At 45.9% G+C, this 17020-nt stretch overlaps 1 protein-coding gene across 2 annotated transcripts in view; it reads left to right on the top strand.

Moving 5' to 3' along the window:
• Positions 1-17020, top strand: part of PIK3R5 (phosphoinositide-3-kinase regulatory subunit 5) — a 144377-nt gene that overhangs the window by 114179 nt on the left and 13178 nt on the right. For both annotated transcript variants that reach the window (XM_077458588.1, XM_077458589.1), the window contains exons 9-15: positions 404-487; positions 3615-4377; positions 6174-6330; positions 7795-7914; positions 10118-10237; positions 11179-11272; positions 16235-16311. In XM_077458588.1, coding sequence (XP_077314714.1) covers positions 404-487; positions 3615-4377; positions 6174-6330; positions 7795-7914; positions 10118-10237; positions 11179-11272; positions 16235-16311 — 1415 coding nt within the window. The remainder of the gene's footprint in view (positions 1-403; positions 488-3614; positions 4378-6173; positions 6331-7794; positions 7915-10117; positions 10238-11178; positions 11273-16234; positions 16312-17020) is intronic.

Here is a 17020-nt window from a genome sequence, read left to right as displayed (position 1 = left end):
CCTGACCTCAACCCCCCACTGAACACCTTTGGGATGAATTAGAGCAGAGACTGCAAGCCAGACCTTCTCCTCCAACATCCGTGCCTGACCTTACAAATGCGCTTCTGGAAGAATGGTCAAACATTCCCATAGACACCCTCCTAAACCTTGCGGACGGCCTTCCCAGAAGAGTTAAAGTTGTTATAGCTGCAAAGGGCCAACTCAATATTGACCCCTCCGGACTAAGACTGGATGCCATGTTCGTGTGTGTGTGTGTGTATATATATATATATAAATATAAAAAGGCACGTGTCTCAATACTTTTGACAATATAGTGTATATTTGCTTCATTCTTCCTTTTATTCCATTTCAATAAAAAAAAAATGAAAAACTATAAAAAATGTTTTTCTTTCTCTCTTTTTAGTTCCTATATCCACTGATCATTTCCTGCCGATTTCGCTGCCGGTGCCCAAATGTTACACATACAGCTGGGACCAGGACAACTTTGGTAAGCACGAGATCCCATTGGCTTATATGGTCAATAGTATGTGGACCCCTACCAAATGATTTAGCTCTTTTTTTTAGTATTGCTGCACCAGCTCCATAAAGACATGGTTTGACCAGTTTGGTGTGGAGCAACTTGAGTGGCCTGCACAGAGCCCTGACCCCAACCCTACTGAACACCTTTGGGATGAACTGAAAGGCCAATGGTGATCCAGGTTTTATCTTCCAACATCAGTACCTGACCTCAACCTTATTGAACACCTTTTAGGTTGAATTGGAAAACCAATTGCAAACCAGGTCTTGTCATCCAGCATCAGTACCTGACCTTACAAATAAGTCCGAAATTGAACAGACACCCTATAAAACCTTGTGGAACGCCTTCCCAGAAGAGTGGGAGTGTTGTAGCCACACAGGGTTCCAGCCCCATATTAATGACCATGGTTTTGGAGTAGGATGTCCAACAAGCACAAACAGCTGTAATTTATATCCATACATACAGTGCCTTGCGAAAGTATTCGGCCCCCTTGAACTTTTCAACCTTTTGCCACATTTCAGGCTTCAAACATAAAAAATATAAAATTTAATTTTTTGTGAAGAATCACCAACAAGTGGGACACAATTGTGAAGTGGAACGAAATCTATTGGATATTTTAAACTTTTTTAGCAAATAAAAAACTGAAAAGTGGTGCGTGCAAAATGATTCGGCCCCTTTACTTTCAGTGCAGCAAACTCACTCCAGAAGTTCAGCGAGGATCTCTGAATGATCCAATGTTGTCCTAAATGACTGATGGTGATAAATAGAATCCACCTGTGTGTAATCAAGTCTCTGTATAAATGCACCTGCTCTGTGATAGTCTCAGGGTTCTGTTGAAAGCGCAGAGAGCATCATGAAGACCAAGGAACACACCAGGCAGGTCCGTAATACTGTTGTGGAGAAGTTTAAAGCCGGATTTGGATACAAAAAGATTTCCCAAGCTTTAAACATCCCAAGTAGCACTGTGCAAGCCATCATTTTGAAATGGAAGGAGTATCAGACCACTGCAAATCTACCAAGACCTGGCTGTCCCTCTAAACTTTCAGCTCAGACAAGGAGAAGACTGATCAGAGATGCAGCCAAGAGGCCCATGATCACTCTGGATGAACTGCAGAGAACTACAGCTGAGGTGGGAGAGTCTGTCCATAGGACAACAATCAGTCGTACACTGCACAAATCTGCCCTTTATGGAAGAGTGGCAAGAAGAAAGCCATTTCTCAAAGATATCCATAAAAAGTCTCGTCTAAAGTTTGCCACAAGCCACCTGGGAGACACACCAAACATGTGGAAGAAGGTGCTCTGGTCACATGAAACCAAAATCCAACTTTTTGCCCACAATGCAAAACGATATGTTTGGCGTAAAAGCAACACAGCTCATCACCCTCAACACACCATCCCCACTGTCACACATGGTGGTGGCAGCATCATGGTTTGGGCTTTTCTTCAGCAGGGACAGGGAAGATGGTTAAAATTGAGGGGAAGATGGATGCAGCCAAATACAGGACCATTCTGGATGAAAACCTGTTGGAGTCTGCAAAAGACCTGAAACTGGGACGGAGATTTATCTTCCAACAAGACAATGATCCCAAACATACAGCAAAATCTACAAAGGAATGGTTCACAAATAAACGTATCCAGGTGTTAGAATGGCCAAGTCAAAGTCCAGACCTGAATCCAATCGAGAATCTGTGGAAAGAGCTGAAAACTGCTGTTCACAAACGCTCTCCATCCAACCTCACTGAGCTCCAGCTGTTTTGCAAGGAAGAATGGGCAAGAATTTCAGTCTCTCGATGTGCAAAACTGATAGAGACACCCCAAGCGACTTGCAGCTGTAATCGCAGCAAAAGGTGGCTCTACAAAGTATTAACGCAAGGGGGGCCGAATCATTTTGCACGCCCCACTTTTCATTTTTTTTATTAGTTAAAAAAGTTTCAAAAATGTTATATCTTTATGTTTGAAGTCTGAAATGTGGCAAAAGGTTGAAAAGTTCAAGGGGGCCGAATACTTTCGCAAGGCACTGTATATTGAAATGCGGCCGGTCCCTACTGAACCCTGGCATTATACATAAAGCCAGCTCCATAAGGGCATGGTTTGAACAGTTTGGTATAGAGGAACTCAAGTGGCCTTCACAGAGCCCTGACCTCAACACTATTGAACACATATGGGATGCACTGAAAGGCCAATGGTAATCCAGGTCTTCTCTTTCAACATCAATACCTGACCTCAACCCTACTGAATACCTTTGGGATGAATTGGAACACCAATGGTGGGCCGGGTCTTTTCATCCAATGTCAGTACCTCACAAATGGGCACAAAATCCCACAGACACCCTACAACACCTTGTGGAAAGCCTTACCGGAAGAGTGGGGGTGTTATAGCTCAAGTGGAACTCAAGTGGCCTTCACAGAGCCCTGACCTCAACACTATTGAACACCTTTTGGGATGCACTGAAAGGCCAATGGTGATCCAGGTCTTCTCTTTCAACATCAATACCTGACCTCAACCCTACTGAATACCTTTGGGATGAATTGGAACACCAATGGTGGGCCGGGTCTTTTCATCCAACGTCAGTACTTCACAAATGGACACAAAATCCCACATACACCCTACAACACCAGGTGGAAAGCCTTACTGGAAGAGTGGGGGTGTTAGAGCCACAAAGTGGTCCAGTTTTATATTAATGACCATGTTTCTGGAGTAGGATGTCCAACAAGCCCATATAGCTGTGATTTTTGTGCCCATACATTGATCGCCATTTCATCCCTGCTGAACTGGCTGAAGTTTGATTCATGTATAGCCGGATTCAAACATTTGACCTTGGTTTGTTTGTCCCCCCCCCCCCAAAAAATGGAGCACCAGCCGTCATTGCCGGCAGGGAAGGCTCCTCGCGAGCAGAGTACAATAGCACTGTGGGAGGACTTCCCCCATCCACACAGTGTTGATGGAGGAACTGAGCAACTTTCTTCCCTTCTACCTGTGGTGGAAGGAAAGAAAATTGCATAATCTATGGGCTGCTTAACACTCAGATACGTTTTATTTTATCGTGTAATACATAGATGACGTAAATAGATAATTCACTATCTTTGTGTCTTGACAGATGTGCTGAATAATATCATTTTAAACGAAGGATGCACTAGACCGACGTGTCTTACTCCAGAGAATGAAGTCAATGAGGAAGATGATGAGGATGACGAGGAATTGGAAGAGGTAGAGGAGGAGGTTAATAATGAAGGTCACCAACGGGACTCGGTTTTCTCCAATCGGTCAAGGTGCTGCGTCTACTGGAACATACCAAGCAACGTTCAGGAGGAGATGGCCAACACCAGCCTGCCACGTGACATAATAGACAACAGCACAAAGTCCTTTGTGTCCAGTTTGTCCAGCTGTGTGGACAGCGGATACATGGAAGACAGTGACGACAGCTCCCAGGAGATGTCTGACAAAACAGAGTACCGAGAAGAAAGAGTCAACCGAAAGTTCACTCATAAGCTACGCGATTTCTTGAAACCAAAGAATAATGGACCCAAAGCCAAACTGAAGGCAGAGTTGGGCAATTCTCCGACCCATTCTGCAATGGGCTCAATGTCCAACCTTCAACAGAATCTGCCCTTGAGGCGAGCAGGAAGCCTGTACACCCCACAAGCCAGGAGAGTACCGGAACGGTCCAAGAGATCCCAGTCGCTTCCTCAAAACGCACTTGGTGCCCATATTTGGGAGATCCAACAGAACCAAATGCTAGCCCTAAACAGAAGACCATTTCTCAGCTGCAACGAGGACTCTAAGGCTTCGACTTTGAGGGTTGTGGTGTTTGGTTCTGACCGAATTTCTGGGAAATTGGCTCGGGCTTACAGCAATCTGAGGTGGGTTTGGGTATTTTTTGATGAGGTTTGGAAGTATAAATAAACCAAATATCAGTTGTTCAGTATGTTTGGCATCTCACCGTATACAGCCTGACCACTCTTGTAAATCTATTGCAAAGTTTTTCTTAGCTGGTTTATCCTGCCCAGAACAGAACTTTCTGTTGCAAGCTGACTGTTGAAAGTGTGAATGGGGCCTTAGCAGAGGTTCCCCGAGACAGAAAGGTATTTCAAGTGTTCCTCCATTTTAGAAATGTTGAGAGAGGCTAGAATAATGACTATTAGGTACACGATGGCCTGAATCAATGAGAACATTCACAGACAGCTGAATTTTTGCTTTTCTTCAATGATGTTTGTACTTAAAAGAGAAGTGTGGAGTTTTTTGTTTCTTTTCAGAATCATACTTACCTAGGTGGATGCATCATCTGTCCCCCGCCACCTCCAACACCGAGAACCGAGCGATCAAACACTGCAGATCACTTGGTTCTCAGAGCTCCCTGAGCAAAGAGTCAGTGACTTTCAGTCACAGCTCTCTGCTCTGCCCCTCCCACGCTCACTGGAGTGCTGGGCTGTGGAGGGGGGCAGCCGGCTCGCTGAGGGGCTGAGCCAAGCGTCGGTCCAGGCGTGTGGGAGGAACCCAACTTCATTGTCGTGATCTTGTCCCAGCCAGGACCAGCTCTGTGATGTCAGCTGACAGCGGGCTTCAGCCTACTGTCTACTGAAAACGGGTCACAGTTTGTACTTAAAAGAGAAGTGTGGAGTTTCATTTTTTTTCCAGAATCATACTTAACTAGGTGGATAAAGCATCTGTCCTCCCACCGTCTCTAACACATAAAAGCGAGCGATCAAACATTGCAGATCACTTGGTTCTCAGAGCTCCCCGAGCAAAGAGTCGGTCACTTTCAGTCACAGCTCTCTGCTCTGCCCCTCCCACGCTCACTGGAGTGCTGGGCTGTGGAGGGGGCTGAGCCAAGTGTCGGTCCAGGCGCGTGGGCGGATCCCAACTTCATTGTCGCGATCTTGCCCCAGCCAGGACCAGCTCTGTGACGTCAGCTGACAGCGGGCTTCAGCCTACTGTCTGCTGAAAATAAGTCACAGTTTTTACTTAAAAGAGAAGTGTGGAGTTTCATTTTTTTTTCAGAATCCTACTTAACTAGGTGGATGAAGCATCTATCCCCCCCCCACCGTCTCTAACACAGAAAAGCGAGCGATCAAACATTGCAGATCACTTGGTTCTCAGAGCTCCCCAAGCAAAGAGCCAGTCACTTTCAGTCACAGCTCTCTGCTCTGCCCCTCCCACGCTCACTGGAGTGCTGGGCTGTGGAGGGGGCTGAGCCAAGTGTCGGTCCAGGCGCGTGGGCGGATCCCAACTTCATTGTCGCGATCTTGCCCCAGCCAGGACCAGCTTTGTGACGTCAGCTGACAGCGGGCTTCAGCCTACTGTCTGCTGAAAATGGGTCACAGGTGTGCAGAACGAACTGCACTCCTGTGATCCACAGGAGAAGTACAGCCAAATGAACTTTGGCCGCACTTCTCCTTGAAAACGTATTTTTAGCCAACCTTTTTTTGTTCGTTTTTAGGGAAAGGTTAAAACCTTGACTTTGCTAGCTGCCTGTGCGCCCCAGTGGGGAGATTTCACTTCACTTCCTGTACAACAAACATCAGTAAATTAAAAGAAATCTCTCGACAGCGAGGAGAATTTCCATCTTACAGAGTTGTCACGGCAACAGGTGCCCCCCTTTTCTCTCAATTCTTGTTCCAGTGAACATTGATTTTCTTTTTTTTTTTTTCTCTTTCAGGTTGAAGGAAAGCAACTGTCCCCTGTTAACAAGGTTTTTTAAGCTGCAGTTGTACTACGTCCCAGTGAAGAGGAACAGCCCCACTTCGTGTATATCACTGACAAACCCAAGTTCCCCTTTAAAGTCTCCCAGCCCGTCTGGACCGACCAGCCTAGAGGTGAACTCACAACGCACACAAAGTTCTAACTGTGCTGTTTCGTTGCTAAGAACTGTGCATAGCGCTCCAACTGTCCCGGATTTCGAGGGACTGTCCCAGATTTGGAAGAAAGTCCCTCTGTCCCTCTTTCCTCCTCATTTGTCCCTCATTGTGGTCTGATCTATAGAGTTGTTTATAAAATGTACTATTTAGAAAGGAATAGTAGTGGTAAAAAAAGCACTTGTGGGTTTAACGAATAATTTTTTTGTATATGTCTCCTTTAAGGGGGCGTGGCAGGGGTGTGTCCTATGCCTACATATATTTGCTAATAGGTGTCCCTTGTTTCCATCTCAGAAAGTTGGGAGGTGTGACTGTGTAGTATATGGTTACTTCATATATCTGTATGAGTTGAGCTGAGTTGCATCTTGATATAGCGCAGTAATTTAAACAGCAGGGTCCCGACGCGCTTACAAACGCATACACATACACATATTAGGGCCAATTTATAGACAGGATCTGATTAACCTACCTGCATGTCTTTGGAGTGTGGGAGGAAACCAGAGTACCCGGAGGAAACCCACGCAGACACAGAGAGAACATGCAAACTCCGGGCAGATGGTGTCGTGGTGTCGGGATTTGAACCAATGACCCTATTGCTGCTAGGTGAAAGTGCTAACCCCTACACCAGGGATATGCAATTAGTGGACCTCCAGCTGTTGCAAAACTACAAGTCCCATCATGCCTCTGCCTCTGGGTGTCATGGTTGTGACTGTCAGAGTCTTGCTATGCCTCATGGGACTTGTGGTTCTGCAACAGCTGGAGGTCCACTAATTGCATATCCCTGCTCTACACCATGTATGGAACCTTGGATTACGAGTATAATCCGTTCCAAGAGAATGCTTGTAATACAAAGTACTCGCATATCAAAGCGAGTTTCCCCATAAAAGTGAATGGAAAACGAAGATAATTCGTTCCGCATTGACTTCTATTGCATGCAATACCGCATGTGGCCAGAGGTGGGGGGGGGGCGCCAGAGAGCCTCTGAAATACTCAATACTGTACTCAGAAAGGCTCGGGAACTGAGTATTTCCGACTGTTTCCAAGTATTCCCGCAAGGCACCGAACTGTTCTGAGTGTCACCAGCGCCCCCCCTGCACCTCTGGCCAAATGTGGTACTGCACACCAGATTAGCTTGAATTCTGATCGTTTTGCAAGACAACACCGAGTCAGAATTTTTAAAAAAAAAAGTTGCTCGTCTTTCAAAACGTTCGTTAACCGCGCTACACGTTAACCAAGGTTCCACTGTAGATCTTAAACCTGGATGACATTTAGTTTGCATATCATAAAACGATATCATCTTGGCACCTTTTTCCAATTTTCGAATCTGCTGATCTCCTTTTAATGCCTTTTTTTTTTTTTAGATACTTCCTTTCTTTTTAGAAAAGTAAAAGACTTTTGTTTAAATAATCCAATGTTTTTTCACAGGATGTGATAGGGGACGAGGAAAGCACTAACGATATCTCTCACTACATCGGGATGTTGGACCCGTGGTACAAGCGGAACATCCAGGGTCTGATGGATCTTTCCACTCCCGTTTCCGGTCAGGTAATTATCACGGCTGTATCCATCCAACAACTGGTCCCTGTGTGATGGACTATGAAATCTGGCAGATGTAGCGGGATGTAAAGTCCTCTAATTTGGAGCTTCCGCCTCAAAGTTGGTAGACAACCATGTCCTGCCATGCAAGGTCTATAAGAAATGGGGGGAGGGTGGTGTGCCCCCATTCTAGGGAAGCACTTTGGATGATTCCCCTAATGAGGGAAAAGAGGGGACAGGGACTGTGTCCCCCTAGTTGAACCATGGGAAACTATAGGAAAGTCGGCTTCTTCTTTGAACTTGAGTTATTTGGAACCTCGCAAATGAAGTGACCGCACCCTACACCCTCTGCCGATGTTGGATGTTATGTTACTAAAGGTTTGCAAGCAAAGTGTTTATTTCATTAAACCTGCATTCCCAGCAGCTTTTTACGCTTTAGGAACGGGGGGGGGGGGGGGGGGGGGTCCAGCTGATCTGAGTTTGGTGACAAAGGGACAGGTACCAGTAACGATTGTGGCTCCATTGTAGGGTTGTAATTTGGTTAGGCCAGCCTGGGTATTGGGCAGCGAGATAAAACACTGGTCTACCCTGTATGTACAGGATAAAGTCTGCATTGCCCTTTATAGCATATCTAAACCTTAAAGAGGAAGCAAAGGCAAATTTATTTATTTTTTTTAAACGCACACCCTGTAAGGCAAAGGCATAATGAGCTAGTATGCATAGCATACTAGCTCATTATGAATAACTTACCTGAGAACGAAGCCCCCCCCTCCGAAGCGGTCCTCCGTCTTCCTCTTCGCCGCTGCCATGTATCCCGGAGCGACTTCCGGGTCTCGCGGTTTCCGGCGCTGTGATTCGCCGGAGCCGCGATGACGTCACTCCCGCGCATGCGCACCGACACTCGTGGCATATCACTCGCTGCATGCGCCGTAGACAGCGGTAGCTGTCTTTGGGTAAATATCTCCTAAACCGTATAGGTTTTGGAGATATTTCTTGGACCTACAGGTAAGCCTTATTCTAGGCTTACCTGTAGGTCAAAGTGTGTTGTAAGGGTTTACAACCACTTTAACTGACATCACTTGTACATCATTCCTTTTGACCTGCAGATGAATGAACAGAAAGATACAAATGTAACAATATGCTACATTTGTATCTTTCTATATTCCATCTGAAGAAGTGTTATTGTAAACACTGTCAGACTTCTTTTTTTGGCAGCTAGAGCTGCTGACATCTTCTCTGAGTATACTGAATTGTTGGCTTTGCATAAAAAAAAGCCAACAATTGCTGTATAGTAGGAGTGCTAATCCCAGAAGCAGGGCAGAGAGCCTGGACATGCACACATGTTCTGTGTATAATGATATTTTTTTTGGGGCAACCACTTTAAAGCGGGAGTCCGCCAGGAGTCCGCCGTTTTTTTTTGTTTTTTTTTAAAGCCAGCAGCTACAAATACTGCAGCTGCTGACTTTTTTAAAATAATGACACTTACCCGTCCAGCGCGCCCGCGATGTCGGCACCCGAAGCCGATCTCTCGATCGTCTCTCGGGTGCTGCCGCCGCCATCTTGGGTATGGGAATCAGGAAGTGGAGCCTTTCGGCTTCATTTCCCGGTTCCCTACTGCGCATGCACGAGTCGCGTTGCGCAATAAGGATGGTCCCCGCTGCCTCTGGGATCCGTGCGTTTCCCAGCAGGCAGCGGGGGACCTTCGGAAAGGGGCGTAGATTCGGCAGAATCTACGCCGGAAGTGGGTGCAGATACCTGTACTGTACAGGTACCTGCACCCCCCTCCCCCCTGAAAGGTGCCAATTGTGGCGCCGGGGGGGGGGGGGGGGGGGGAGGATTCCAATGAGCGGAAGGTCCACTTTAGGGTGGACCTCCGCTTTAAGAGCAAAACTATTATTATATATCAGTTTGCCAATCCTTAGGTGTTGTGGTTGCATTAGCTTTCTTTTATCAGGATTTTCTTTCTTTAAATTTGACCTGATGATCCTGCCTATTAACACATGTCCTGTCCTAGGGTGACAACGCTCACTCACTGTACTGTATCTCTGGAGGAGCAGCGATGTCACACTCGGATGGGAAGTTATCAGCTCACTTCCGGGCAGGATCAATGGCTGTTTTTTGTTTTTTTTGGTATATTTAACAGACCAAATATGAGCACATGAGAAGAGTTTATTGTTATGTTTTACTTACGCATTGTTCTCGTATCTCACAGTCGCCTACTCCTGAAAACGACTCGGCAGACACGCGGAAAATGCCCATCCTTGCCGACATGGTGCTGTATTATTGCCGCTTTGCCAAGCGATCTTTGCTTCTGCAGCTCTACAGAGCCGAGGTAAATCTTTACAATTTCTACCACCACTGTATTCTATTCCTTAAAATTGCACCAGACGGCGGGGGGGGCGGGGGGGTGGGGAGCTTTATTGTGTGCCCCCCTTGTTTTCACCCTTTTTGATAAAAATGTGTTTAAATTTTGAGCATTCCCCTGAAACGGGGCTTCTAAAGCGTGCCATCATGTTAGGTCAGGGCTTCTCAGCTCCAGTCCTCAAGGCGCCCCAACAGGTCACGTTTTGAGGATTTCTCTAAGCCCTTGTACACACGGTCGGAACATTCCGGCGGAAAATGTCCGATCGGACCGCGTTGTCGGATAATCCGACCGTGTGTGTGGGCTCCATCGGACTGTTTCCGACGGAATATCCGACGGACAAAGTTTTAGAGCCGGGCTATAAAACTTTCCGACAACGTGATCCGATCGGACTTTGTCCGATTTATGTGTAGAGAATTCCAATCGGACAAAGTGCCACGCATGCTCAGATCAAATTCCTAGACCAAAGCTATTGGCTGCTAGCCTGAACGTAGTCCCGTCGTAACAAAATAACGTCATCACGTTACGTACGATCGGGTTTTCCGACAACTTTGTCCGACCGTGTGTTTGCAACATCACTTCCGGACCTCTTCCGGAATTAATCAGTCGGAATTACTCCGACGGATTTGGTTGTCGGAATCTCCGACCGTGTGTACAAGGGCTTAGATGAAACAGCTGTGGTAATTACGAAGGCAGTGAAACTGATCAAATCAGCTGTGCAACATAATGGAAAGCCTGAAAACATGACCCGTCGGGACGCCTTGAGGACTGGAGTTGAGAAACACTGCGTTTAGGTAAATGGTGTTCAGATAGTGTACAATGGTCAGGAACAGAGATATATGTTTCATCGGCCAACGTCAACCAGATTGGTTGCTATATGAAGAACCGTCCTCCTTTTTTATTTTTTGTAGATCACCTTTGACGGAGGCAGAAAACAGACAGAGGTCTTCATCCAGTCTTTGGAGCTTGGTCATTCCGCGGCTCTAAGAGCCATCAAAGCTTCAGGTAAGCGCTACAGATCTGTAAATAAGCCGTTGGATTTTCTCAAACCTCTTAAACACAGAGGAACCTTTGAAATAACTCTCTGGTCTCAGGGAACCCCTGGCTAAAAATGACCATAAATCTACAACTCATGATACATTAAAGAGGAGCTGCAGTCAGAAGCAATAGAAGTCAATGCGGAAACGAATTATCTTCGTTTCCATTGACTTCTATGGGGGAAACTCGCTTTGATATGCAAGTGCTTTGGATTACAAGCATTCTTCTGGAACGGAATATGTTCATAATCCAAGGTTCTGCTGTATACTGTGATTCTGTACTTGCCAAATGTGCTGCAGAAATCTCCCTCCCGCTGAGTCTGGCTGCAGCCATTTTAACTGTGGGCAGCTGAAGCTGCTGCCTGTTCACTTCCTGGATTTACACACACACTTTTTTGTAGCGGAAGTGACGTTCCGTCGCCGCCATATTGCTATAACCCGCACTTGTCCACAGTAAGGTTACAGCGAGAAGGCGGTGTCCTGTCAGAAAGCCGTTACCCATCAGAAAATGCAAGGGAAGTGAAGTTTCGTCGTGGCCATCTTGGTACACCCGCACTCACCTGCAGTAAGCCTACAGTCAGCAGTAGAAAATACAGTATTTTGAAATCTGTTTTTGATGTTGAATTTTTAAATCCTGTATTTCACTATATAAGCTGAGTTTACTGTTAAAAATAAGAGTGAAATGCAAGACTTTGTGGCTGTAAAAAGATGTCCGCTTCGCGACTTCAGACTGTAGGCTTACTGTGGACGAGTGTGGGATGCACCAAGATGGCCGCGACAGAAAACATCCCTTCGGTTGCACTTTCTGATGGGTAGCGGCTTTCTGATAGAACACCGGCAAGAGGACATCTTGTGACACCCACCGGAGTCTCGCATTTCACACTTATTTTCACCAGTAAACGGAACTTATATCGTGAAGTACAGGATTTTGAAATCCGTCACAAGGTTTATATGTTGAATCTCAAAAGCAGCGGAGATCAGCAGGCTTGCCGATGCTTTTAAAATTGAACATCAAAACAGTGTTTTACGGATTTCAAAATACTGTATTTGACTATATAAGCTCCGTTTACTGGTAAAAATATGTGTGAAATGCAAGACTCCTGTGGGTGTAACAAGATGTCCGCTTGCCGCCTTCTGACTGTAGGCTTACTGCAGGCGAGTGCGGGTGTACCAAGATGGCCATGAGGGAACGTCACTTCGGTTGCATTTTCTGATGGGTAATGGCTTTCTGACAGGGCACCGCCTTCTCCCTGTAACCTTACTGTGGACAAGTGCGGGTGTAGCAAGATGGCGGCAACGGAACTTTGCTTCCATTACAAAATCTGACGGGTCGCCTAATCTGCCGAAACACCAGCACACCTCCAGCTCTAACGCTCTCATTGGCCCCCTTATGATTAAATTCCCCCAACACCCTGGTAAACTCTCACGAGAGTGAGAGAGAGAGAGAGCTGTGTATGATGTCATAAGCCGAGGCTAATGACCAGACAAGAAACAGGAAGTGGGAAATTAAAACAACAAGAAGAGTAGAAGTTTTAATAGATGTAAAGGTAAAAAAAATGACTGCAGGTCCTCTTTAGTGTGATAGTAGGGAGAATGCTCCTTACACTTGGGGTCATTGTGAAGAATTTTTACCTTACAGATAAAAAAGATGAATGGTGTCATTGGGAACATATATGAGAGGCAAAAAAACTGTTCACCCCACAAGGAGTCCCTAGCAACCTCTGGAGGAACCCTAGTTGAAAAACCCTGCTATACCGAGTTCACCCGCCTTGGAGAAGAATGGTGCCATCCACTATTTCACGACAGAACTCTTCACGAACTGTGGGCAAGCCTGTAAGGTTTGTGAAGAATACAACTTCTCGAAATAAGGAGGTAGTCTGGTGAACGGGAAGTTTGTCATTTTGGACCATTCAGTGAAGACTGAGAATGAAAACCCTCCATGTAGATGCCATATGGAAGCCTTTCTCAAGCTTTTCAACATGGAGGAACCCTTAGAATAATTTTCTGGTCTCAGGGAACCTTGGCTTAAAATGACTATATCTACAATTCATGGTACATTAGTGTGATGGTCAGTGGGAAGAATGCTCCTCAGGCTTGTGATCATTGGGAAGAATTTCCCCCTTACAGATAGCGAAAAAGATCAATGGTGTCTATAGGAACTTATCTGAGGGGAAAAAATTGGTCGTTCCTCAAGGAACCCCTAGCTACCTTTTTTGGAGGAACCCTGGTTGAGAAATCCTGCAATACCGAGTTCTCCCGCCTTGGAGAAGAATGGTGCCATCCACTATTTCACGACAGAACTCTTCACGAACTGTGGGCAAGCCTGTAAGGTTTGTGAAGAATACAACTTCTCGAAATAAGGAGGTAGTCTGGTGAATGGGAAGTTTGTCATTTTGGACCATTCAGTGAAGACTGAGAATGAAAACCCTCCATGTAGATGCCATATGGAAGCCTTTCTCAAGCTTTTCAACATGGAGGAACCCTTGGAATAACTTTCTGGTCTCAGGGAACCTTGGCTAAAAATGACTATATCTACTCATGGTACATTAGTGTGATGGTCAGTGGGAAGAATGCTCCTCAGGCTTGTGTTCATTGGGAAGAATTTCCCCCTTACAGATAGCGAAAAAGATCAATGGTGTCTATAGGAACTTATCTGAGGGGAAAAAATTGGTCGTTGCTCAAGGAACCCCTAGCTACCTTTTTGGAGGAACCCTGGTTGAGAAATCCTGCGTTGGATAATGGAACGGCAGAACGGTGGCCACAGCTCCAAGGTCATTGCCAAATCCAGCCAAAACGTAAAATTTTTTTTTTGGAAAGGCTCAAATCATGTCAAGTTGGTAGGGTCGGAGGTCATAACCCTTCCCCATTTTTATTTTTTTTGTATAGACTTCCTATCACTTTCTGTCCTAATAAAAGACCACGCATTAAAAACTATCCCTTGCCCAGGAAAACTTTTTAGAAAAAGTGTATGTGAGATGCTGGACTCGGAACGACAGAACTCTTCACAAACTGTGGGCAAGCCTGTAAGGTTTGTGAAGAATACAACTTCTCGAAATAAGGAGGTAGTCTGGTGAACGGGAGGTTTGTCATTTTGGACCATTCAGTGAAGACTAAGAATGAAATCCCTCCATGTAGATGCCATATGGAAGCCTTTCTCAAGCTTTTCAACATGGAGGAACCCTTGGAATAACTTTCTGGTCTCAGGGAACCTTGGCTAAAAATGACTATATCTACTCATGGTACATTAGTGTGATGGTCAGTGGGAAGAATGCTCCTCAGGCTTGTGATCATTGGGAAGAATTTCCCCCTTACAGATAGCGAAAAAGATCAATGGTGTGTATAGGAACTTATCTGAGGGGAAAAAATTGGTCGTTGCTCAAGGAACCCCTATGGAGGAACCCTGGTTGAGAAATCCTGTGTTGGATAATGGAATGGCAGAACGGTGGCCACAGCTCCAAGGTCATAGCCAAAATCCAGCCAAAACTTAAAACATTTTTTTTTGGAAAGGCTCAAAATGTGTCAAGTTGGTAGGGTCGGAGGTCATAACCCTTCCCCATTTTTTTTTTTTTTTTTTTTGTATAGACTTCCTATCACTTTCTGTCCTTCTAATGAAAGACCACGCATAAAAACTATCTCTTGCCCAAGAAAACTTTTTAGAAAAAGTGTATGTGAGATGCTGGACTCGGATCTATAGTTCATCGATCAGGAGGTATTTGTGGGACTTAATGGTTAAACATCATCAGCTCTACCACAAAATCGGAGAGTCCCCCAAGTGGTGATGGCCTCCAAAAATTGGGAAATTCAAGTGAAATCAACAAAAAGAGAGCATAAGTCATGGTCATCCTAAAGGAGGAGCTCCAGTCACCCCTCAAAAAAGTTAATATAAGGGCAGTAACCTGTCCAGGGATCCAGCGCTGTCCTCATCTGAGCCGATTCTTCAATGGGTTTCGGGGGACCAATTGTCGGCAACTTAACTAAGGGAAAACGGTAGTGAAGCCTTGCAGCTTCACAGCCGGCTTTCCACTGTGCTTTGTGAATGGTCCCGCAGTCTTCTGGGACTTGTGATGTGTACCATTAATGCCGCGTACACGCGACCGGGATTTCTGGCAGACTAGGTCCGATGGTCTTCCTATACGGATTTTCAGTGGACTTCCGACTGACTTTCCGAACGAATGGACTTGCCCACACACGACCGGACTAAGTCCGTCCGAAAGTCCGTTCGTTTTGAACGTGATGACGCAAGACGGGTCTAAAAAAAGGAAGTTCAATAGCCAGTAGCCAATGGCTTTCCTTGCGTTGTATTTGGTCCGTCGGACCAGCACACACACAAACGGTTTTCCCGATAGGAATTGAGTCCGTCGGACAGATTTGAAACGTTCTAAGTCGGATTTTTAAAACAAAAAATTATCGGATTAGCCCACGCGCGATCGGATTGTCCGACGGACTGACCCCGTCGGACCTAGTCTGCCGGAAAGTCCGGTCGTGTGTACGCGGCATTAGCTATGGGGGAAGGAGGGAAGTGGGAGAGGGTACCTATCAAAACCAGGTGCCCCCCCACCAAAAAAAAAGGTGTCAATTGCTAAAGAGAAGAGGGGGAGAAGGCAAACAAATGGAACTTCCCATTTTGGGTGAAGTTCTGTTTTAAGCATTCATAATCATTTAGTGCTGATAACAAAGTGAAAACAGAAAGATTAAAAAAAAAAGGTAGCCGACGTGTTTCAGGAGCCAACGACTCCCCTTCATCAGGGCTTGCAAAAAAAAAAAAAAAGTGACAAAGCTTCCTACAGAACTCCAAGTAGGTGTTCCCTGTTTGAGGAGGAACATTAGAGTGCTGGAAATACTTCTGCAGGGCCAATGCTTCCAAAATTTTAGGGTGCAGTAGTCCTAAATCTAGCGCCCAGCCTCTAATTAAACGTCCTTTTGTCTTTAGGTCCCGGCTGTAAGAGGCTCGGCATAGACGGAGATCGCGAAGCAATCCCATTTACACTACAAATCGTCTACAGCAAGGTAAGGAGACGAGGCTCATTTCTTCTGCTACAATTACTGGGTGTCCTCCCAACTAACGCAAAACACGCTGCGGCCAGTCACGGCGCAGTCCTCCGTGTTCTTCCGTTATTAACCAATGACCTGCAGCAGCCACAATATGCAGTATAAGGAAGGAAGGAAGTAATGGCCCGGGTCATGTGACCTCAACTTACTTTTTTCACTAACTCAGCTCCTCTTTTCAGCAAGCATAAGCGTGATAGATTTGCGGGAACTCACGTGCTGACATATCCTTTACCACGAGATGCCGAAACACTATTTGCTAATGCATTTCGGTGCCGTTCATTTTATTTTTTTTCTTAATAGCACCCAAATGTACCAAAGCAACAAACACGCGCTGCAACACACTCCAACAAACCATGGTGCATTTCATCTAAAGCCCCACCACATGAAGCGACGTTCCGTCACCGCCATCTTGCTACACCATGCATTCCAACTGTGAAAATGAAAAACACAAATAGACTTATTTAACTGCCTGCCGACCGTATACTGTACATGAATACAGCGGCAAGGGCGGCTCTCCTGTGCTGGATCGTGTACCTAGCATGTGATCCACAACTTCCGCGTTGGGGGAGGGCAGGCGCGCAGCCCGCTCCCACTGCGCTTATCCACAGCGGGAGCCGATCAGCGGGTAACCGTGGACTTGATGTCCGCCATCACCCGCAGATTGTTC

This window comes from Lithobates pipiens, unplaced genomic scaffold (genome assembly GCF_037356315.1).
Source record: "Lithobates pipiens isolate NorthernLeopardFrog02 unplaced genomic scaffold, aLitPip1_a1.2 Scaffold_28, whole genome shotgun sequence".
In the NCBI taxonomy this organism is placed as follows: domain Eukaryota; kingdom Metazoa; phylum Chordata; class Amphibia; order Anura; family Ranidae; genus Lithobates; species Lithobates pipiens.
This window is presented reverse-complemented; position numbering and strand designations above follow the sequence as displayed.